This window comes from Phycodurus eques, chromosome 17, assembly GCF_024500275.1.
Source record: "Phycodurus eques isolate BA_2022a chromosome 17, UOR_Pequ_1.1, whole genome shotgun sequence".
Taxonomy (NCBI): domain Eukaryota; kingdom Metazoa; phylum Chordata; class Actinopteri; order Syngnathiformes; family Syngnathidae; genus Phycodurus; species Phycodurus eques.
In genome coordinates this window covers 10,905,949-10,930,831 of record NC_084541.1, presented here as the reverse complement: position 1 = coordinate 10,930,831, position 24,883 = coordinate 10,905,949, and the positions used below count along the sequence as shown (strand labels likewise).

At 41.2% G+C, this 24,883-nt stretch overlaps 1 protein-coding gene across 1 annotated transcript in view; it reads left to right on the top strand.

The window, feature by feature from the left end:
* Positions 1-472: 472 nt before the first annotated feature.
* The window catches only part of LOC133416248 (gamma-aminobutyric acid receptor subunit beta-2), a 61,288-nt gene continuing 36,877 nt past the window's right edge, over positions 473-24,883 (top strand). The window contains exons 1-3 of the mRNA XM_061703028.1: positions 473-650; positions 803-900; positions 1,178-1,245. Of these exons, the coding sequence (XP_061559012.1) occupies positions 571-650; positions 803-900; positions 1,178-1,245 (246 nt within the window). The 5' untranslated portion in view covers positions 473-570. The remainder of the gene's footprint in view (positions 651-802; positions 901-1,177; positions 1,246-24,883) is intronic.

The following is a 24,883-nucleotide window of genomic DNA, read 5'->3' as shown; positions in this document are numbered from 1 at the left end:
TACACAATTGCATTAATGTAACCGTTGTAAAGTCCACGTTTTTTACATTACTTTGTGACGCTGGACTTCATGAAGTGTCCAGTGTATGTGCACTAAAAACCCAGCATTTGATTAGTTTGCATGTGCACAGCTTATTTTCATACATTGAAATGGGTTTGCCTATTTAATTGATGACAGGAGATTAAAAGTGTAGTGGGTGAAACATGAAACAGTTAACATGAAGACGCACCTTGCTCATTTCCATGGGAGCCCAACCTGCAACCTTCTCTCAGTAAATCACATTGGGAGATCCCCCACGAGTGACAGTTGACTCCCACCCTTTAAACTCCACCCGCGTCTCTCTTTCTGTGTACTTCACCTCTGTCACACGCATCATCATCATCATCATCTTCTTCATCGTCATCATCATCAGTCTTCACGTTGTAGTGCGGACTGCGCATGCGCCCGGCATTGGAATTACCGCACTGGCAAGAATAAGTTGTAGCTCGTCTTGTCTTCTCTATAAGGACGCTGAGGGGAAAAAAAAAAAAAAAAAAAAAAAAAAAAAAAACGCCATCAAAAGACGCGAGCATGGCGGTGTTAAAAAGAAGAAAATGGTGGTTTTGTGTCGGGGTGTTCCCCCTCGTAGTGGCCGTGGTGTGCGCACAAAGGTAAGGATGCTTCAACTCCTCATTTTTTTTCTCTCCCGGACCAGCAACGGAGACATCGTGGAGGAGACTTTGCGCTCCGTGGAATGTTTCGTCACCTTAATTTGTTAATTTGTGCGCGTGTGTCTCGTGTGTGTGTGTGTGCTCCTCCACAGCGTCGGTGTGAATGATCCCAGCAATATGCCTTTGGTTAAAGAAACGGTGGATAGGCTGCTGAACGGTTATGATATACGACTGAGGCCAGATTTCGGAGGTAAATCTTTAGTTGTCACTTTCTGCGCCAATGCAATGCGATGCTGTGCAAATGACAGCCAAGTGATGTGCCATAGTGGGATGCATGTGCACGTTCAAAATCACACACACACTACTTGTGCGTGCATTGCAACAAAAACACCCCCCCACCCCCCTCCCATTTCAACTTTTCAAATGTGCAGTTTTTTTTTTTTGCGCACTTTGATCATTATCCCCTTATGACAGGCTGCACCACTGTTCCCAGTGATGTTTTTCTTTTCTTTTTTAATCCTCCTCAGGAGCACCAGTGGGAGTGGGCATGAATATAGACATCGCCAGCATAGACATGGTGTCAGAAGTCAATATGGTAAGTTATAGTATATGTTGGGCTAATTATCCCTACGGTATGCTCGCAGGAGGGCGGTGGGGTGGAGTCGGTATGCGTGGGGGGGATACCCTCTCAAATTCACAGAAGGGAAACCCCCACACTTGTTTTTGGTATTGACATGTCGTGTTTAACGACTCAAAAGGTTAAAAGTTTGCAGTTTAAATTATGCCTTGTCCCTGTTGTCATAATAGGTATTTATAAAGCGACAAACATGCGTGGGGGAAAAAAAGTAATAACTTGCCATTCTCCTAACCTGACTGCAAGGGATAATATTGTCGTGAAAATGCATTTTGACCCCAGTGAGTGTTAAAAAAAAAATTTCAGATCATGTGTCACGCTTGGTTTACAAGTGCTTTATTTTATTTGATTGCATTTGATTGAATATTTTTTTTTACTGTAAACACTGACAGGAGTTGAAGTGGGAGCTTTTGCTGCATACAAGTGCACCTCCTACTGATGGTTTTCTGGAACAACACACTTTTCTCTCTGGAAGGTCACACATGAAGCTTTTGCTGTAGTTTCCATCATCATCATCATCTGCTATTTGATCAATTTTGGTTTATTTCTCCGCATTGATTTATTCCATGTTTTATTATAAATAGGAAAATTCACCCCTCTTTTGACGTGGTTTCAGCGCTGGCTGTGATATGACTCATGTTTTGATGTCATGTGGAATATTTTTGGCAGCAGCAAAAACCCCCCTCAAGGCTTTTTGTTCATGTTGTTGTGTTTGTGCACATGTAGACTGCCTGCTTGAGTGGAGATGTGATGCATAAAGCAGATGAGGCCACGTCTATTTGCGAATGGACACACACGCGGCACACACACACGTGACACATATAGGTTAAATTGTGCTGCAAAACATGACCTGGGGATTACCTGTAAATCAAACACAAGCATTATATAAGAGGCTCGTTTATGTCTGCAGCCTAATTATCATATTCATACAAGCAATTTAAGACAAGTTCTTGCACAATTTAGGTTTTATTATGACTGACCACAAGCAAGCTAAGCCCAAAAATGTCAAATGAAACCAATTTTAATGTTTGCATTTGACATTCACATCCATATTACACACTAAATGGAGTAGAGCATTTAAAGGAGGAGGAGAATACAAAAAAAATTGTTTGCCCTTGTCGTTGTTAGTGTAATCAATTACAGTCTACAGTTTGTGTTGGGCTTTAGTTGCTATGAACCCCTCAGGTCTAAAGCTTATGGAATGTATTAATTAGCAAGTTATTAGGGTGTGTTGTTACATCAGGGATTAGGTTCAAATGACACTGGCCACGTTTGGCCCACAAAACTTCCTTTAATTGGGAAGTGTTGTGATTAAGTTAGAAGTACAGTAGGAATCAATTTCTGTCCCTTTCGGTGCACTCCACACTAATGTATCCCAAAGGACTACTTATTGGACTCCACTGTTTTTTTCGTCAAAAAAACAAAAACAAAAAACATCCATCCATCCATTCTCAATACCGTTTGTCCTGTTCAGCGTCGCGGGGCATTGGAGCCAATCCCAGCTGACTTCGGGCGAACGGCGGACTACACCCTGAAATGGTCGCCAGTCAGTCGCAGCGCACCAAACAAAACATGCAAAAAGCAATACAGTGCGCCCCCGCTATTCATGGAGGATAGGGAGTGACCCCAACGAATAGCAAAAACCAGTGGACAACTGACGCCCATTATAAATGCATTGAAAAATCCCCCCAAATTCTTAAATAAGCGAAGATGTACCACCAATTAGTGTTTTTAGGATATATCAGTAGGTTATACTGTCGATATACTGTATATGTCACAATATTTTCAAAGTTTCCCATTGGAAGTTTCCAGAAAATGTACAGAAATGAAATTTTACCTGACACTGTATTAAATATTTTTGGTCAGAAAAAAACTTAGGAAAGTAACTTGGGGGGGGGGGGGGGGGGGAAGAAAATTCAAAAGATATTCTGATGAATTCACAAAGAATGTGTCTAGCTATAAATACTGGTGTTAACACTCCAACTTAACTACCCATTGAAAGGTTTGAGAAAATATCTAGACATGTAATCAAAAATTATAATGTACTGTACTCCACATTTCAGTGATGTTTCTGGTCAGTGAATGGAATGGAAATTTGAAATGTAAATGATAATTACAAAAAAAGTATTACCATTAATTCATATAGAACGTGTCTTAAATCCACCAGAGGAACTTCAAATAGAACATTTTTTTAAAAAGTCCTTGTCATTGAATTCTAAAGTACATAAATATCCTGATCACTCAATCAAATAACTTTTTATTAATTTCACATAGAGAGTGTACAACTAAGTATGGCTCCTGAATGCCCAAGCTAAACTTCTCATGGAAAGTTTCATGAAACTATTCATAAAAAGCAATTCTTTCATATTCTACAGCACATTTCAATGACTCAAAGCCCACCTTTCTTGCCTTTACATTGAGACTTAAAAGGCAAGTCAGTTGAAAGAGTGCAATTGACTAATTACTGTAGCCAAGAATCACACGCTGTGTGTAGAAAATGACATTACGTGCTACACAAATGCAATGAGGAGGTGTGTGGCTGATGCAGGGTGTCAGAGGCTTGAAGGGTGAAAATGAATAGGCGTGTGTAAGACCTGGGAGTCACATTTATCACCTCGGTCGATGTGGAAGTGAGATAGAGAGAGAGAGAGAGAGATGGTGACATGAATGAGTTGCCATGCAGAAAGCCAAATAGTGTTGAGGGAAGGTCATCAAGCGCTTGCTGCTTAGAGTTCACTGTGCGTGACTCAGTGGTGCACATACAAAGAGAAACACACTCCGAATACCAATGTCATGTTACACATTTGACCCGAGGCAGGTGGCCTGGCCGCCCAATGTGAAGCTCGAATATTCATATTTTTGACATATGAGAATCATGCAAATGCATTTCTTTCATTGCTATTTTAGTCTCTGCTTGTGAAGTTATTTTGAGAAAAGCTCAGCAAAGGAGATCCCGGATGGGCCGTCTGCGACGCCTCTACAATATATCACACAGATATATTATTATGGATGTTGGCTGAAAGGCGAGAAGAGATTATTGCTTTCCATATGATAATAAAAGGGAGGGAAGATTGTGGAGCCACTTACTCGCTGTGTAATATCTCATCCGCACCTGAGAGCTTTAAAAATGATATTAATTCGACTACACTGACTTCATCTTTTTGACAGTTGAGCGGAATGTTAAACAACAACAACAACAAAAATACAACAACCATATGATTTTTATCCTGAATAGGATTAATTTTTCATCCACATCCACAAACAATCGTGCATGGGTGGGGATAGATACATGAGTTCCGCAGCTCTCACCATCTCATACTGTATTTAATCATGTTATCTTTTGCCACACCAACCGAGTGACAATGCTCCATTCACGCAGTTAAGATTTTAAGCCAGGTCTATCTCAGGTCCAACATCATTGAGCTTTGAACTCAAACATGTTCTTGTGGATGAATGAACAAAACTTCTCAGAGACACATCAACCTCTTGTCAGATAGTACTCCCAGAAGACATTTTAGCGGAAAAGCTAGGAAGCAACTTGTATTTTCTTCTACTTTCAATTCTTGTGGGAAATGTTCCGATATTATGTCGCAAACAAGTATATTCAAGCTTTCAAGGTTCATTTACTGAAATGTTATTCATGGAAAACCATTTATTTGAACTGAGGGGGACTGTAGTCAACTTAAAACGTCTAAAACTGATGTTCCTTTGGCTCTTGGTTCACATGACAATAGTGTACCACATATTGCATATTCGTGTTTCCGCATTTGCAGATTTGATTTTTGGAATCCATCCCCCATTATTCGCAGAAACCCCCTCTTACTCACCTTTTTTGTGTTTTATTCAGTTTTTTTTGTTGTTGTTGTTTTTTTTATGACAATTATAAGGGCGCATCAATTATTTACAGATTTTTGCTATTCAGGGTCGGGTTTATCCCTACCACCTGCAAATAGCAGGTGGCCACTGTACAATACACACTATGGTGCATTACAGTTCCGTGCCACTGAAAACTACAACTACAAAGAACATATTGTTAAATTAATAACTGAGCATGTCACTCAAAAAATAGCATTACAGCACAGTGGAAGCCCACATATTCGCTATTTGACATTTGCAAATTCACCTCTATGGGGGAAACCTATTCAATATTATTCGCTTATTTGAATTTTTGTTTTGACTCGATCCACGGCAGAATCGTCTTTTTCTTTTTTTTTTCGTGGCAATTATAAAAGGGTGTCGAGTATTCCCAGATTTTTGCTATTCGCGGTTGCGCCAAGTCTCGATCCCCTGCATGGTCCACTGCATTGTCTTTGTTAAGGCAGTACAGTTGCTCTCTTATACAGTATTTGATCTCATTATATTTTGCAAGTGGTCATTGTTGTCTGGTGTCAGTGTGCAGAATTTGGCAGGGATTTTTTTTTTAAACATTCAAAACATCAGAGATTAATCTTTTACTCAGGATATATTATGAAATGAGATTTCATTTCTTTAATGGGTTTGCGTGCTTAATGTGCGATTATCGAACGATCCTCGTATTGTATTATCTGTGTCATTGTCAAAATATTGTAATAGTATTGTATCGCGAGTAACACCCTATGGTTTACTGTCACTCAAATGATTAAAATAGAGGCTTCATTTTATCCAGAAAACTACATAAAATACTAAAAATTGAAACAAAAGTGTCGAGAAGAACAATAAAAAATACAAAATGTTGTCAAACAGTTTAGTGTTTTTGGGACCCGCATCTTTTGAAAACAGGTGTCAAGGTAGATGTTTTTAATCACAATTTAAAAAAAATAAACATACTGGTGCCAAAAGGCAGTAGGTGCTCACTTATAACTCCACTAAAATGTACATTTACTAAACCTTTAATGTGTCTAATATAAAGTAATAAATAAAATAAAATAAATCTAATTTCCAATATTCAAAAGATGATTTTATTCAGGAAGACAAACAGTTGACATCGCCTACTACTGGCGTGGAATGCACATTACAAAATTCTTTTACATTACAAAAATAAAAAAATATGTCCTACTTTTTCTCTCCACTGCAGCCTTGTTCCTGTTTTTGTAATCTGCCTGGTGAACCTGCGCTGTTTAATAAGTACAAATAATACATTTTAGGACCATTTCTTGGCGCTGAATTTGCCTTATTTTTTTTTATTTTACAAACACATTTTATTTATTACGTTTTAGATTAAGCGATATTGCTCAGTAATATCTGAATTTGCACATTTATATTTTTTATTTTATTTGACGTTAATGCTCTTATTTAAAAAAAAATCTGAAGTTACTGACTAGTTACTTAGTACTTGAGTAGTTTCTTCACTGAGTACTTTCTTGCTCTTACTCAGGTAATTATTTGGAAGACTACTTTTTACTTTTACTTGAGTCATATCATTCTAAAGTAACAGTACTCTTACTTGATTAATTGTATACAGATCCAAATAAGTACATTTTATTTGGCGGCTTCAAGTTTTCCAAACTGGTTTTGATGAATGAAATAAACTTATTCCAATTTTCTGCATCTACTGTACATCAATTAAAGCCTGGGTTTGCTGCTTATAGTAATACTAAGGGTGGTAAATATCCTCTAGGTTGCATTTACATAACACTTCTAAACATCCCTGCCTATTTCCCACATGACATTCTTTGACAAAATCACTACAATGAAATATATAAGAATTGCATACAGTATACTTTAATGTTCATATTCTGAATACATTCTAAACAAATCGACCAATCTTTGATAGAAGTCACAGGGGATGTTTGGTTAAAGTGTAAAAACAAAAAATCCAAGATTGAGATGCATTATTCATGCTGGTAGGTGTACCTACATGTCTCCCTAAAGAGACATACTGTACTAATCCATTGTTCTGAATGCAGAAAAGCACAGATACTTGAATGCAACACTAGCAAATATGTTACACGTACATTGGAAATTGACCATGATCATTTGAATTTTAAGTTTTCTTTCTCCATTAGGAACACCTAAACAATATTGATGCCAAGTTAGTGTTGTCCTCTTTTCTATCTCCACTCTCAGCTGTGTCCACGTGTTCCACTCTGCATTGAATGATGACACAAGTTTTGCGCTTTGGCCTGCGAAGGGGATTAGACAGTTACAAATCAAAGTGGGTTAATTGTCTGACCATCTGAGTCCACTGGCCCACTGCCGTATTCGTTAGTCTGCTCGCACTCACTGTTCTTTAGTGGAGGAGAATGAAGTTTGTGATTACAGTTTGACCCAGAGATACCATAGTTCCTGAAAGAGTAGCTGAAGACTTATATTTATTCAACATGCACTTTGGAATATTAGCAGCATTATATTGACTTGCATCTCTTTATCAATAAAAAAAAAATACAATGCAATACAAATTTGGTACTATTAACTCGGCCTCGCAACAAGTAGACAATTTTTTTCATTGTTCCAAGAGGCACAAATGAATGTGTTCCGGTCTGATCAAGAAAGTTTTACTTACTTATGCTTGGTGAGTGTACAGCAAACTTTACATTTAGAGGCAAAAGACAAAGTAAAATAAATAGTATATACTGCAAATGCAACCAGTTCAGGGAGTACCCCGCCTCCTGCCCAATGATAGCTGGGATAGGCTCCAGCACGCCCGTGACCCGAGTGAGGAGAAACGGCTCAGAAAATGGATGGATACTTCAAATGTAAAGGTGTTCACAATGTAGACAACAAGGCGTTGCTGGGAGGTTGGGTGATAAATGTGTTTCTAGTGAACTCCAAATATGTATTCTCATGTTTTCTGGCTAGTCATCACAACCTCTAAACTGTTGGGTCAGTATTATCTACCTCACGCTAACCACTTAACAGCTTCTTGCAGTCACATTGTCGGCCTCCAATAGAGCACTGAACTCCGGGGCTGCTTTATCAGAGCTTGTTGTCAGAATAAACACACACAATGTGTCTTGGGTATACAGCCGAGAAGGCAAGTGTTTTTTCCACAATCATTGTGAAGCACACTAAAATCAAGTGATAGAAAGGCCTTGAAAGGAACAAGGACTTTCTCCATCACAACATTTGTTTGGAGTCTTCAAAAGGGAGGCAAAACAAATGCAACTTTTCGCCCAATGTCAGCACAGTTGGAGTTGTGAAAGTGAAGTGGGAAGCTTCCCAATGTTCTAATAATTTTTTGATAAGGTCTGAGGAAATTGAGAACCTCCTTGTAAGTATTAAAAAACAGTACGGAATTGTGTTTACATTTTTTTGTTTTCAAAGCAGAGTTCACGAAATTGCCTGTCATATTAAAGCATTTTGACTGATCTTTCAAGACCCGCAGAATATTGCGTTCTGTGACTATATATGCACCAAATCTACCAAAAGAAAGAGTAGACTCTTCTTTCACCAGAAAAAAAAATGCTGTGAGCGACACTGACTCACCACATGGCTCGCGTGAGGGTATTTTTACATTGTGTTCACCATCCACTCCATGAACTGCATTAGTTTTTCAAACCATCGCGACACACACTTTATATCACACGTACATGTACATCAGGTGCCTAAACCTGTCTGACTTTCAACACGTTGGCATTTCTCTTCATCATAATCGATGTGACAAGATGAGAATCACCCCCTAATCTGTATCTTCAACAAAAAAGATGTGCTAATCTCAAATCCAAAGTGATTCAACGTCACCATCCAAAGGATCTGTTAGTCATTACAGTGGTTTCCAAAAATCTTCACGACAAGCTGAGCAAGACCCTCTTCCATGACTACCCATTGTAAAACGCACTTGACAACTTCTGTAATTTCTCGTGTGTACCCATGTATAATACGCACCCCCAAAATTGACCTCAAAATTCTGGAAAACCCTTCTACCTATGTATAATGCATTTTTATAATGCATGATTTTGCTCATACCCATATGATCAAAACATGAAGTATTATCTGTATTTTATTATTTGTTTTCAAATAATTATTCTGAAGTTAAGCACTTTATTTGAACACGTAACACTTTTTTTCTTTACTTTCTCTTATTTTGAAATTCACAGCCTTACTTCTATTTAGTAAATGAGAACACACACAGTTGTACTCTTATGTTTGATTACCCAGGCAGAATTTCTAAGATGGGTACAATTCTTTAAAGAAAACATGAAGGACCAGGGGAAACACATTTAATTTTGGCGGTGGTATTTTGAAATGTACGTGTACAGCTTTTTCATAACCACTTGCTGGAGGCATACCTTTATAAAATGTAAACGTTTTTTTCCATTTGCCCCTGCACTTATGTATAATGCGCACTCTTGACTTTTGACAATTTTGGGGGTGAAAAAGGTGCATTATGCACGAGAAATTACGGTATGTGTCGGTGTCAGTAAATTGTTGGATTCCAGTTGACAAATATCAACAGCCACGGCAGTGAATGAGTTAAAGACTGTATGATAAGAGTTTATGCAATAAGATACAATACTGTGACATAAATTAAGACACTATTAGATACACTACAACAAGACATAATATTAGAGCTTGTTAAAGCAGCATTACATGAAAAGGCAAGAGCAGACAGCAAGCATCAATGTATATACTTTACAAGAAACAAGATATGCACTGAAAACGCCATACATATGTAGTAAGTTAGAAAATCGACAATGGTATGATATTTTTTCTAATACATTATAATCTGTATTTATAGAAAATATTGCAATGGATAGTATACCGAGCTTTTATCCTTAGTTTAATTTAAAGTTTTTTTTATATTTAAAATGTTTTTAATAATGCAATGTTTTGTTTCAACGTTCATTTTGTTGTGTTTTTCTTGGAATGGCATTGATGGGCTGGATTTAAATTTAAATCATTGTTGAGTTGACATTCAGGTAAGGGTTGATTACAGCCTCCTCACTCACCATCGATCCAGCAATGTATCCATTCAATAGATTCTTGTGGACATTGTGTGTACGTACGTGGTGTTTTGCATTTCACACTCTAGTTGAAAAGCAGTCAATTTCCAGCCTTCCATAATGCATGCGGTGTGTGAGGATGTGTGTGCGTCACTACTATTCAAAGTTTTAGTGACGCCTATGTTCACATAAGAGTAGAGTATGTCCAGAAAAACACACTACATGGAGTTTCACTCATAACGTAGAATACTATTTGGTCACCGATAACAATGGAGAGGGAAACCTTTGTCAACTTTTTTTTACATCTTCCATCGGGATTTTCAAGCATTTGATAATCCTTCACTAATAAACTGTGTGGGCCTTGTCCTCGCTTGCCCTTCTCGTCTCTCTCCGAATGGCCTTTAACTCCAACATTCCTCTCCAGGGACACAAAGAGAGCTTGCAGATGCCCCAATTGACTCTAATAAATTGTATGTCGTCTGTTAAGCTGCACAGCTGCCAACTGCCTAAACTAAGCATCCCTGCTTCTGGAAAACAATGGTGCCTCTAAATTCAATTCACCATTGGCAGCGAGCTTCTTCAAAGCAATGTCCAGGCCAAAATAAATGATGAAAAAGTCAAGATAATGATACCAGAGAGGACATTACATTGTGTCTGAAAGCTTAAGGTCATATACTTACAGGAAACCTATATAGCAACAAAGTTGCACAACTAAACTTTTGGATAAAATGTGTTTATACAAGAGACCTTCATTCTCCTCCATTGTGTCGGTTCAGGAGTTGCATTCAATGCGGTGTGGTTTTCTTGCAGTAGTACTCTTCTGAATTTGAAAACTGACAGCCCCAAAACATTGGCAAGCTGGCATTGGAGGCAATGCCCCATCAAATGCTTTCTTTCTATATTCTAATACTTAGTAGTTATTCAACAGAAAAATGGATATGTATGTAAAAAGTATACAATCCATTTACTGTTATTATATTATCTTTTTTATGTATTGTGAACTTTGTAAAGTGTCCCTATTTGTTATGAAAGACACCTTGAAAAAATTTACTGCAATCAACATCACAGTGAGGTAGTGGTCAGTGTGTCTGCCTCACAGTTCTGAGGTTGGGGGTTAGAATCCTTCCTGTGTGGAGTTTCCATGTGTGCATTTTAGCCAGGTTCTCTGGCTTCCTCCCACATTAAAAAAACGCATTCGGTTCATTGAAGACTAAATGGTGCACAGGTGTGAATGTGTGTGTGTGTGTGTGTGGTTGTTTGTGGCTTGCAATTGTCTGGGAAAAGCCCTCCTCTCGCCCAAAGTCAGCTGTGATTGGGTCCAGCTCATCCACAACCCTAATAAGGAGGAGCGCTACTGAAAATTGATGGATTATTATTAGCCCCTAGTTTGTAATTCTATTAGGGTTATATATGAATATTATGATCAAAACCTTTTCATTGACATATGGGGCAGTTATGATTGAGGCTTATGTGATGTGATCAGGAAACAGAAATGGAGGGATTAAATTGATTGACATCATTGCTCTTGCCAGAGGTTTTCTAAGTACCTAAGTGTATATGACTTTGGACAGATTAAATAATACACATCAGACATTGATAGCTGTCCGATTAGCCTATGTATCCTAAACGTCTTTCTCGTCATTTTAACTGTCTCTGTAAGTCCAACTGAACTTTATTAGTTTTGCTGATACCCATCCATCCATCCATCCATTTTCTGAGCCACTTTTCCTCACTAGGGTCGCGGGCATGCTGGAGCCTATCCCAGCTATCATCGGGCAGGAGGCGGGGTACACCCTGAACTGGTTGCCAGCCAATCGCAGGGCACATACAAACAAACAACCATTTGCACTCACATTCACACCTACGGGCAAGTTAGAGTCTTCAATCAACCTACCATGCATGTTTTTGGGGATGTGGGAGGAAACCGGAGTGCCCGGAGAAAACCCACGCAGGCACGGGGAGAACATGCAAACTCCACACAGGCGGGGCCGGGGATTGAACCCCGGTTCTCAGAACTGTGAGGCAGACGCTCGAACCAGTCGTTCACCGTGCCGCCTTTTGCTGATACAACAGTGTAAAACTTAATTATTCATGCTAGAAGAAACAGGGCAAATGAAACCCCTGCGGAAGACTCTGTGTATGTGTGTTGCGGATTGACTCCATGCAGTGCACAAGCTGTTCCAGGTACAACGCTTGAATATTAAGGAGTCCGTATTCAGCTGCTGGGAGACTGGGGAATGTACTGTATGTCACTCAGCTCGGTGGGGGCTGCCATGTTTATTATTAGGCCTCTTTGGAGAAGCTGTGCCCTCTGCTAGGCTCCTCATAGCCTGTCGCTGGCGGCAAGAGGACAGTGTGGCACAGGAAATTGAAAGCCGCTTGTTGTTGTTGGAGGGCTTTTTGAAGACACTGAAGTAGATGGATGATAGTGCAGCATGGGCTGAGGTGCGGTGAGATCACATTTTTCTCCAGCAGGTTTGGGTAAATTAAAGGAATTATAGAAAATACGTGAAAAGGGAGGTTGCATCGACTTTTAAAGGTCATATAACATGACTGATTAAAGGGACTCTTCAAGGTCAATTTAGCGTATGGTCAGATAACAATGACGTAGTTGAGTTTTTTAAAAGTTCTCTTTACAGAATCCCCATCCAAACAGACCCCAAAAAGTCAGTCAAAAGCCAAAAAAACCTCAACATAGAAAAGTGCACTCCAACATTTTCAAGTCTCAACTGCGGAGACATCTCTACTACTTTGTGATGACGTCTCGGCGACTTCTGGGCGACCTGGTCTCAACAAGCATGTTGATAGCGCAAGCAATATTTTGGTCTCCTGAATCGCCACGATTAATCAGTTGTGGCAGTCGGCAACGTCTCCACCAGTGAGATAGACCCTTAAAAGAGTAAATAGTAGGGGACAGATATGTTTAGCAGGATTACAAAAATACAAAACCAATTTCCAAGTAAAGGGGCGGTTCACTTTATTTTGGTGAAGACCTGGAAAAAGGTGCAGTTACAGGAAATGATGGATTCATTTTCCCCCTAATGGCACAACCCATTCGTCATCCTACAGGAACCAGGAAATAGCATGCTAAATAATGAATGCATTGACAAACAAACACAAATGCATGCACATATAAATTATTTTTTTTGTTACCAGTTCTGCCAAGGTCTTCCCTCTACTGAGAGACATTCTAGTTATCTATGGTCCTTACAGCAATGCTTAAACAACAAATCTCTTAGTGACCAAAGACTTTGAATGACAAAATGACAAAACCATCCACACTCACCTCCGAAGTGTTCTCACATGCGCTCGTATTTTACTTTCCCCAAAGTGTACAAATATATACAGCATGAGCTCTTATGAGATTAACGTGGATATACTTTCCTGCAAATGGGACACGGGAAAATAGGGAAAGCAAGGAGAAGGGGGGGAAAGGGTCGGGGGATAAAGGCAGAAAGAGAAACCATCTGAGGGAGGTCACCGCTGGTGCTGAAATCAGATAGTGGAAAGTGGCAAGCTGTGAAGAATAAAAGCAATTTGCATCGCCGCTCCGCTGAGCTTTTGGGTGCCTTTCATTTACCCCCTTGAAACCCTTTATCCCTCCTTAACAAGCCCACCGCTCCATTCCGCACCTCTCAAATGGAAAACAGGCTTCAAGGGTAGACGGAAGAAAGAAATATGTAACCTAAGTGGTCGCCGTTTTCTCTAGCAGAGCTGCTGCTCCTCACCACAAACCAAATTCTCCTCTTTTTACCGGCGTGCCAATATCAGCTCTGACTTCATCCCATTTGTCTTTCCTGTCTATTTGATCAATTGTCTGTCCTCTCGCAAAAAGTAGTTTTTCGCACAAGCAGATTTCAATCAGCCAAAAAGGGCACAGGTCAACTCCACTGTTGACCGGTGGCTACCTGGATCAATTAAAGCCACTGAAGCTCCCAATTCTAGATCAGAACTCCATCTTAGCCAATGTTTTCCTTCGAGGAATCAAATGGCAATGTAGCCAAAGTGATGGCTGAGCCACAAAATGGTATGGGAGGTTAAAAAAAGACCTGTTCATGGAAGAAATTAGCCTTTTGCCTTGATCAGACTACATGATTTTATCCCTGCTATTGGCCCGATTAGCTATCGTGGGCGATTTCCTAGATCAGCCAGACATATTTTGGCGGGAACGACAACATTTCTTGTAGTGTGACATAATCCACGACCAACGATTTGGCCCTTCGACAACCCTGACGATGCCAAAATGAAAAGTCTAGCATTTGCTTGGGATAGCTTCCATGCAGTGTGACATATGAACGACAACTCTCCAACAGCACACCTTGATGTCGACCAATAGGATTGTGTATTGTTTTTTTTTCTTCTTTTTTGTCCTGTTTGGCTGTAAGGTCAAGCAGTATTGCGAATTGCGTATTGTGACCGGCACATCGCTTCCCTTGCTTGCCGTTGTCAACATACTTCCTTGCCGTTGTCAGCATTTATTCACGCGCACAAACCTGTGTTTACCGAAGCTTTAGATCATGATTCGACAGAACATCAGCATGTTTACGTACAAGCGTTATTGCTAGCACTAGCTTGCTAGGCTACATAATGTTTTGTTGCCTACTTGTTAGCCGTATCGTATTAAAAGTATGTGAACCTACCTCAAGCCTTTCTTGAATGGACAGCACAAAACGTGACACCACATGTTTTTTTTCCTGTTTTTTTTCCCCAACAGATCCATTGTTTGACAACAACTTGTTGTTGCATGGTAACGGTTGTATCCAGTTGCGGTGAAAGCTGACACGTTTTCTAGTCCCGCTTCCCCGACAGTGTATTATTTGACAAGATAAAGCCCAGTGATCGTAAAAGACGGGATACGTTGGTATCGGAATATATGTCGTGTAGTGTTACCGCTGTCTGACCGAGATACGGCAAGATTTTATGGCAGAAGTCTGACAAATTTGTCTTGCAGTCTGATCCAGGCATTACAGAGTCGAGGGAGATTGGGATGTTTTAAAATGCTGGCACAATTCACAGGTGTTTTACCTATCATTTCTGAAACAAGCTCTTTTGATGTTATAAAGCTTGAATGGTGTTTCTCACTGATTTACTTAATATATGAATAAGTTAAATGTTTATTGCCAAAGGTGTTTGCCGGAAATGCAGCCACTTGTGTGTGAAAAGCACAAAATGAGTGCAACGCGATGAGTTAATGAATGGATGCTCTGGAGGGATTCAAGAATAACTGCATTGGTGGCATGTCAGAAAATTGTCAAACCTTGTATTTTGTCGTGCACTGGTACTTTGTAAGGACTTATTGTGTTTCTCCCTGGACAGAGGAATTCAGTACAAATGAAGCCAAAAGCAACAATGTAAGGCTTAGAGTGAGGACTGGAAAAAAACACATCTCATATCCCGTGAATAACATTAATATTAATTCTTGGTATTGTTCCTAATCCAAGAGCAGCCATGTGGCATGGGGGTGGGGATCTGATGTGAAGGGTTAGTGGACAGTGCAACTTGGAGGACCAAAGGTGAGCGGAGGTCAGTGCGGGCAGATGAGATCCATTAATTTCCATGATTTCTACTTCAATATGGATATCGATATGGATTTTATTGTCCTCAAGTTCATACCAATTTAAATAACGTTAGTTATTGTTTAGAAACAAACACACAAAACTGAGGATGAGTCACAAACCGTTGTATGATAAACCAAGAATGCGGGCTACTTAGTGGATCAATTGCTGTATAACTTTATCATTTTTGGCTCCTTATACAGTCCTTATACGATAAATACTGGCTCCTGGAATCTGGCCTGATATATGGATAGACAGACGATAGGTATTTTCTATTTATTACAGAGTAGTGTTTCAATTGAAAAGAAAAATGCGTATGAACTATAATACGTATACATGGGTCCTCAGATTTCCGTTCCTACACTGGCGACAACTTGGAAGACACCGAAATCCGTCTCCAATGTGGTAGTGAAGTCAGAATTACAATAAATATTTCTATCAAATTAAAAACAGTAAGTAAGGCAGTAACTCAGTGTGTCTTCTTGTACCGCGTGACATTCTTACGCCGCGCCGTTGTTCGGAACCTCAAAACGTCAAATCTTGGTAGTATCATAAAGTGACGCCCCACCATACTGGTCAATAATGACCATGTGTATGTGTCCAAAGTCTGACTGTGTTCCTGACGATTTTCTTTGCCGTTTTGCTGGTCGAGGTGAATCCTTCAGCCCTATGTCTCCAAGGAACAGTACGGTGATTGGTACTGGGGTAGGAAACATTTTTCTTTTTTTGTTTTCTTTTTTTTTTTTTTTATTGGGGCTGGTGGCAAAAATGTGTCTCTGGGACCACCATCCATTTGGGGCCTAGAGATGTCAAAATGTCCATGTCAAAATATAATTTTCTAGGGCCCCTGTCAGTCATGGGCCTTTAATTTTGTCATTAATTTCCCCCTTACGGCGCCCCTGGCAGTGTCCCAAAAATTCTGCCTAGCAGCAAGTCACTGCATAAATGTGAGGTGATCCTGAGCAAGTCTTTCAATCAAATTCATGTCATTATTTAGAACCTATCTAAAATGTTTTGTCTGTCTACCAAGCTTGTCAAGGCTGATGGCCACCTCACATTGAGCTTGACTAATTGACAAATTGTGGTTTACAACGTCAGCCACAAAAAATGTGTATAGTCTGTTAGAGCTATGCTGTGGAACTTGCTGTAGGGTTACTGATTTTTTACATCAGATTTTTACATTTAGTCATAATTTATAGCATAGAGAATATCATGATTACTTTGTATTGCCTTAACCTGACAGCTCAGAGCTGCAGCATGTTCATAAATTACCGTCATTCTTCCCGCATCAGTCCTGCTTACTTTTGGCTTTGCATCTCTCTCCCACTCTCTGCTAGCACAGTTTATGTGGTGATGTTCATTACGACTGTTATTATGACAGCCTCACTTGCACTTCCATGCACACACACTGTCACTGCAGTCGCTCTGCTAATTTAGATCCTCCTCCTCCTCCCACAACGCGACGAGGCAGACAATAGTCATCTTTTAGGAAAGTTTGGCGAAGGCACAGTGTCACCTCCACAGAGCCCATCATACAAAGCAAGCCACAACTTCCTCAAGTAGATAAGGCTGCAATAAAAGGCTGTGGGGGATGACAATAGAAATGTTTAAAATCCTGCCACACTTACGCAGCACCCACTCTACTCCAAAGTGATTGTCAGTTGTCTATTTGAGATGAATCCAGATTTAAAAGTGGACTGGAAGTGATGGGCGGAATTATGCATTCTGCAGAACGTCTTCAGATAAAACCATGAGTTCTAAGACTGCAAGGCAGAATGGTCTCTGTGGAGTCTATTACCGCAACATTTTGTAGGATTTTGTACAAAAAGGAATCATTATAGTTAGTAATTAGACAAAAAACTAAAATGTGGATCAGTAAATTTATTAGCACGATTACACAAAAAAATCTGTACTGTTATATATCGAGGCATTTAATTCAAAATTATATTAACATTAACACTGCGCTTAAATATAGGAAAAAAAACTGTACTTAAAAACATATACCATGCAAATGTATTTCACATAAAACTTAAATATAATTCCACCTACATAAATGTCTGAAAACACAACAGTTCTAAAAGAATAATACACAATACAATTCATTGTACTTAAGTTAAATACAACTTAGCTATACTTAAAAAAAATTGACAGTACTTGGAAAAAAAAAAATCCATTGTAACATTATGCACAGTTTGAACATTTAATTCAGAGATTCTTTTGCTAGCGCGAGCCTGCGTAGCACTAGTGGTACACGTACCACACTGAGAATCACTGCTCCAGGCTCATAGGAGGTTTCTTATTTCAGAGGTATTGTATAAGAGGGACGTTTGTTTACTCAACCAAAATTAATGAATGCTATGAACCCTAACCAACCCTGGCAATGCTGTCATGTCCACTTAAAAAGGATTAAAGGGGACTTTTACACTCATAGTTTCTTTATATACAGTATGTTTGAAGTATTAAAATGTGTTTTTTCCTTTAATTTCTTTTTCTCAGGTTGCTGCACCTCCCCATGAATCCTCTGGTGCACCCCAAGGGAGTGTGTTCCCGCAACCTTAAACTTCCACCCACTAGTCTCATTTATTATGGCAAAATATACTTGAATTGAATTGGTGGGATGATTAAAATCCTACCGAGGTAAATAGGAAGGTTAAAAAAAAATAAAAATAAAATAAAATACAACGTTCATGTTTTTGTACCATCCATCCATCCATTTTCTGAGCCGCTTCTCCTCACTAGGGTCGCAGGCGTGCTGGAGCTTATCCCAGCTATCATTGGGCAGGAGGCGGGGTACACCCTGAACTGGTTGCCAGCCAATCGCAGGGCACAGACAAACAAACAACCATTTGCACTCACATTCACACCTGCGGGCAATTTAGAGCTTTCAATTAACCTACCATGCATGCTTTTGGGATGTGGGAGGAAACCGGAGTGCCCGGAGAAAACATGCAAACTGCACACAGGCGGGGCCGGGGACTGAACCCTGGTCCTCAGAACTGTGAGGCGGACGCTCTAACCAGTCATCCACCGTGCCACCTGTTTTTGTACCATCTCGGACTAAATTCTATTCTCATCAGCTTGCTTTGAAATAGAGTCTCTATAATTATTAATATCCCACCAAAACAAGAATTTAAGTGGCTTGGACTATCTGTAATGCTTGTGTCATCAGTGTTGAAGCCTTTTAAAGACTAATTATAAGCATGCGTCAGAAAACACTCGAGATGGTCTGTATTGGAGGGTTCAGAGAAGCTTGTTTAAAACGCTTCGTGGTAAAAAGCATCTCTTCACCCACACGTGCTGCAATCCACAGCATGCCAGTGTGAGCTGTTACATAACCGTCAACTGGAAATGGAAGTGTTGCGAAAGCAGCACGTGCAGCGAGAAGTTGGTGTGAGTGGGAACAAAAAAAAAAGAAAAATAGTTTCTCCAAGTCATACCAGATATTTTAGTACAGTGACACATCACACATCAAGTTTTTAACCGTTAATTGTTCTAATTACACTGCCAAATGCCAAAAATGCTACCATGCAACATTATGTAAAATTTCAAGTGGAAGGTTTTACATAAGGTTCACAACATCCATCCATCCATTTTCTGAGCCGCTTCTCCTCACTAGGGTCGCGGGCATGCTGGAGCCTATCCCAGCTGTCATCGGGCAGGAGGCGGGGTACACCCTGAACTGGTTGCCAGCCAATCGCAGGGCACATAGAAACAAACAACCATTCACAGTCACAGTCATGCCTACGGGCAATTTAGAGTCTCCAATTAATGCATGTTGTTGGGATGTGGGAGGAAACAGGAGCGCCCGGAGAAAACCCACGCAGGCACGGACGGGGAGAACATGCAAACTCCACACAGGCGGGGCCAGTGATTGAACCCGGGTCCTCAGAACTGTGAGGCTGACGCTCTAACCAGTCGTCCACCGTGCCGCCTCACAACAAGTATGACAAAATGTGTCAAATTGGAAGTGGATAAAAGATGATCCTGCTACCCAAACTCCTCCAGGCGACATGCGAGTCCCGAAGGTGCTCTGAAATAATCGCGTTTGTATCTACCAGACATGTTCAAAAATGCATGCTCAAGTTTCTTTGCCAGGAAATGGGTATGTCAGTCATGGCAAAAGAAAGTTCCTTGAGAAAGGAAGTTTATGTGAGAGTTATAGTTTATATAAAAAGATTATTTTTTTACTGAATGATTGTGGGGGCTGATGGTGTCCTAGATTTATCTTGCAGAATTTCACAGGCGATGAAAAAGGAATTCCTGTTTATGAATTATTAACAGGTTTCCGCTTTGTGTGTATGTGTCTCTAGCTAATTGTGACTAGGTAAACATGTCCGTAGCAATTTGCACACATTTAATAATCAGCATCTCTGGTGAGTATGATGTACGTTATTTTCATTTTTTTTTCACAATTTTGTCACGCTATTAAATAAGTATTGATTCAGATGTTGAGCTGTGATGTACACGGCACACTTGCAAGCTGTTATATTCCGTTTTTGTATAGTACTGTACAGTGGTGCCTCAGCAATTGACCCAAATTATGATTTTTCCGGGATAAGACCCATCACTCGTGTCTTGAGTTGTGAGCAAAAATTTTAGTTATGAGCTCTATGTATGGTGGAAGCGAACTTCACAACAAGCAGCAGTTTTGCAGATATAGTCAACAATTCTTCAAAGAGGCCAGGTGGTTGCTTCAAGCTTTTTTTGTCACTCCCAGTTGAAGTTCACTTGAAACTAAACATGAAACAAGGAGAATTAACTGTGCATTTAACCAAATCACATTTACTTTGTCGAAGAAAAGTTTAGCTAGCTTAATGCTTACACACAATGCAAAACATAAACACAGGAAGGCTAAGGAAACTAGCATCCATGTCCCGGTAATTATAAATCTTCAAACAACTTATATTTAACAGATAACTAGCAACCATTTACTGCTCAGTGACAGTTTTTTTTTGTCAATGTCTTTCTGTCTCCAAAGTGTTCTGTAAATTGACTGTCTGTTGTCGTACCAGAGCAGCTCCAACTACCGGAGAATAATTCCTTGTGTTTTTTGGACATACTTGGCAAATAAAGATGATTCTGATGATACTTGAACACAAGCAGTAGCAACACATGCAGAGAGAGCATACAAGGCTAAAAAAAATAAAAAATGAAAAAAAAGATTGATAGAGCATACAACAAAACTGACCAGCATATATTCTTTAACCTTTGCCAAAAAAAAAAAAATTTTTTTTAAAAATGTATGTTAATTCAGTTTGGTTGAGACGGTCATCTGTGTATCATCATCAAATCTACATGGTGTGTCTGTATTATACTGCTCCTGGTGGCCAAGGTGTGCATGCAGGAATAAGCAGCACAATGCCCATTGAATTATCATGATGCACAAACTATTTAATTATTAACATTGACATTCTTTTGAATTATGTTATTACTGTATATTTCTGTAAAGTACAATAATGTAGAGTGCTATTTTTGATATTATTTTAAGGCACCGGAACAGGTTAATGGCATTTCCATTCATTTTAATAGAGAAAGATTATTTGAGCTGCCTTTTGAGGTGCAAGCATGGTCACAGAAGGATTTAAACTCATAAGTCAAGCTAGGGCTTGTATACTGTAATTGCAACATGAACACGGCAGTATTAAGAGGTGGATGAAGTTGGGTCGGTGAAGGCCCAGGTACCAAATGTTCGGCTCGCCACTGCTCAGACTGTATCATGTATAGAAGTTCCGTAGCAGACGTACTGGTTTGAAGCAGCTCCATTAGAAGCTAATGGGGGTGTGTGTGTGTGTCTTAACATGCTAACTTCGCTGTTTGGGGAACATTATGCCATCTGCTCTCCACCAACAATCTACAATATTGCAATATTTATACAGCGGTGCCCATGCAACTAAACTTTGCCATCTTGTTCTTTTACTTTCCGCAGCAGTGGAAAAACAATTGATCATGCTTTAGTCACAAATCAGTGTGTACCACTGAGGCCAAATGACCTTTTCATTCCTTGAAGCTCTTACAAAATAGGATTTATTTTGACAATCTGTGACCGTTTTATTGTGATCTATTAGCTTTTCCGTGGCATGTGGGAGATACGTCTTATTAAATTACAAGCTACTACAAAAAGACAGGCCACTACATGTACCATCCATCCATCCATCCATTTTCTACCACTTATCCGGGTCGGGTCACGGGGGCAGTAGCTTTAGCAGGGACACCCAGACTTCTCTCTCCCCAGCCACTTCATCCAGCTCTTCCGGGGGGATCTCGAGGCGTTCCCAGGCCATCCGAAGGACGTAGTCTCTCCAGCGTGTCCTGGGTCGTCCCCGGGGTCTCCTCCCGGTGGGACGTGCCCGGAACACCTCACCAGGGAGGCGTCCGGGAGGCATCCGAATCAGATGCCCCAGCCACCTCATCTGGCTCCTCTCGATGTGAAGGAGCAACGGCTCTACTCTGAGATCCTCCCGGATGACCGAGCTTCTCACCCTATCTCTAAGGGAGAGCCCGGACACCCTGCGGAGGAAACTCATTTCGGCCGCTTGTATCCGGGATCTTGTTCTTTTGGTCACGACCCACAGCTTGTGACCATATGTGAGGGTAGGAACGTAGATCGACCGGTAAATCGAGAGCTTCGCCTTTCGGCTTAGCTCCTTCTTTACCACAACGGACCGATACAAAGGCTGCATAACTGCAGACACTGCACCGATCCGACTGTCGATCTCCCGTTCCATTCTTCCCTCACTCGTGAACAGGACCCCAAGATACTTGAACTCCTCCACTTGGGGCAGGATCTCATCCCAGACCTGGAGAGGGGACGCCACACTTTTCCGACTGAGGACCATGGTCTCAGATTTGGAGGTGCTGATTCTCATCCCAGCCGCTTCACACTCTTCACACAAATTCTGTCCATAAAAGTTATGAACAGAATCGGTGATAAAGGGCAGCCTTGGCGGAGTCCAACCCTCACCGGGAACGAGGCCAACTTACTGCCGGATATGCGGACCAAACTCTAACTCCGGTCGTACAGGGACCGAACAGCCCGTATCAGGGGGTCCGGTACACCATACTCCCGAAGCACCCTCCACAGGACTCCCCGAGGGACACGCTTGAACGCCTTCTCCAAGTCCACAAAACAGATGTAGACTGGTTGGGTGAACTCCCATGCACCCTCGAGGACCCTGCGGTCCACTGTTCCACGCCCAGGACGAAAACTACACTGCTCCTCCTGAATCTGAGATTCGACTTCCCGACGGACCCTCCTCTCCAGCACCCCTGAATAGACCTCACCAGGGAGGCTGAGGAGTGTGATACCCCTGTAGTTGGAACACACCCTCCGGACCCCCAGTCTGCCAATTCAGAGGCACTGTCCCTGATGTCCACGCGATGTTGCAGAGGCGTGTCAACCAGGACACCCCCACAACATCCAGAGCCTTAAGGAACTCCGGGCAAATCTCATCCACCCCCTGGGCCCTGTCACCGAGGAGCTGCTTAACTATCTCGATGACCTCAAACCCAGAGTTAGGAGAGCCCGCCTCAGAGAACCCACACTCTGCTTCCTCATGAGAAGGCGTGTCGGTGGAATTGAGGAGATCTTCGAAGTATTCTCCCCACCGACTCACAACGTCCCGAGTCGAGGTCAGCAGCACCCCATCCCCACTGTACACAGTGTTGGTGGTGCACTGCTTTCCTCTCCTGAGACGCCGGATGGTGGACCAAAATTTCTTCAAAGCTGTACGGAAGTCTTCCTCCATGGCCTCACCGAACTCCTCCCATAGTTTTTGCTTCAGCGACCACCAGAGCTGCATTCCGCTTGGCCAGCCGGTAACCATCAGCTGCCTCAGGAGTCCCCCAGGCCAAAAAGGCCCGATAGGACTCCTTCTTCAGCTTGACGGCATCCCTCACCGTTGGTGTCCACCAACGGGTTCGGGGATTGCCGCCACGACAGGCCAGAGCTCCGGTCGGCCCCCTCAGCAATGGAGGTGTGGAACATGGTCCACTCGGAATCGATGACCCCCGCCTCCCCCGGAACTTGAGCAAAGTTCTGTCGGAGGTGGGAGTTGAAACTCCTTCTGACAGAGGATTCTGCCAGACGTTCCCAGCAGATATATAATATCACACAATATGTTTGGGCTTGCCACGTCGGACCGGCATCTTCCCCCACCATCGGAGCCAACTCACCACCAGGTGGTGATCAGTTGACATCTTAGCCCCTCTCTTCCCCTGAGTGTCCAACACATGCGGTCGCAAGTCCGATGACACGACCACAAAGTCGATCATCGAACTGCGACCTAGGGTGTCCTGGTGCCAAGTGCACGTGTGGACACCCTTATGCTTGAACATGGTGTTCGTTATGGACAATCCGTGATGAGCACAGAAGTCCAATAACAGAACACCGCTCGGGTTCTGATTGGGGGGGCCGTTCCTGCCAACATGTACCACTTACATGTATTTGGCATGTCTGTCTTGATATAGCAAACCTATGTAGGCTGATGTGTCGTCTCAGCTGCGTCTGATTTGCCAGGATTCTATAAATCTAATAAAAATTAACAAGGAAAGTGACAACCAGAACATTGGACCCTAGAACATTGTAAACAACCCGTTCGGAGGATGTTTAATCTTTGATTTGTTTCGATATGTATTCTATTTTCCACATAAGAAATAATGCAAACAGAATCAACTAGGGATTGACGTGTCAGAGTAACTGCCAAGATTACACAGCAGTTAGTAGCCTAACAACCAATGTTTAATATAGACAACGCAGTACAGTAAATATACACTGTGATGGCAGCACATGGTGGAAAATATGTTCAAAACAAGAAATAATGAAAACAGAATCAACTAAGGATAGACATCTCAGAGTAACTGGCAAAATTACACAGAAGTTAGTAGTCGAGCAACCGATGTTTAAAACAGTAAATGTACACTATGATGACAGCACATGGCGGAAAATATGTTCAAAAGGGTTTTCTGTATAATAAAGTATGGTAAGGCACATTTCAGTGTCTTCTCACTTCTCCCAATGCTAGAAAGAGAAGGCATGTCCTTCAGATTTGTTCTGACAGTTCTTTTTCTTTATACTTGTGCTGTTACGCTCGCATTTTAAGTTGGCTTCATCTAATATTGAAGGCCAGTGTGGTTCTTAAATGAAAGGTGGCCATGTAGAAGTACTATATCACAGAACAGCTGTGT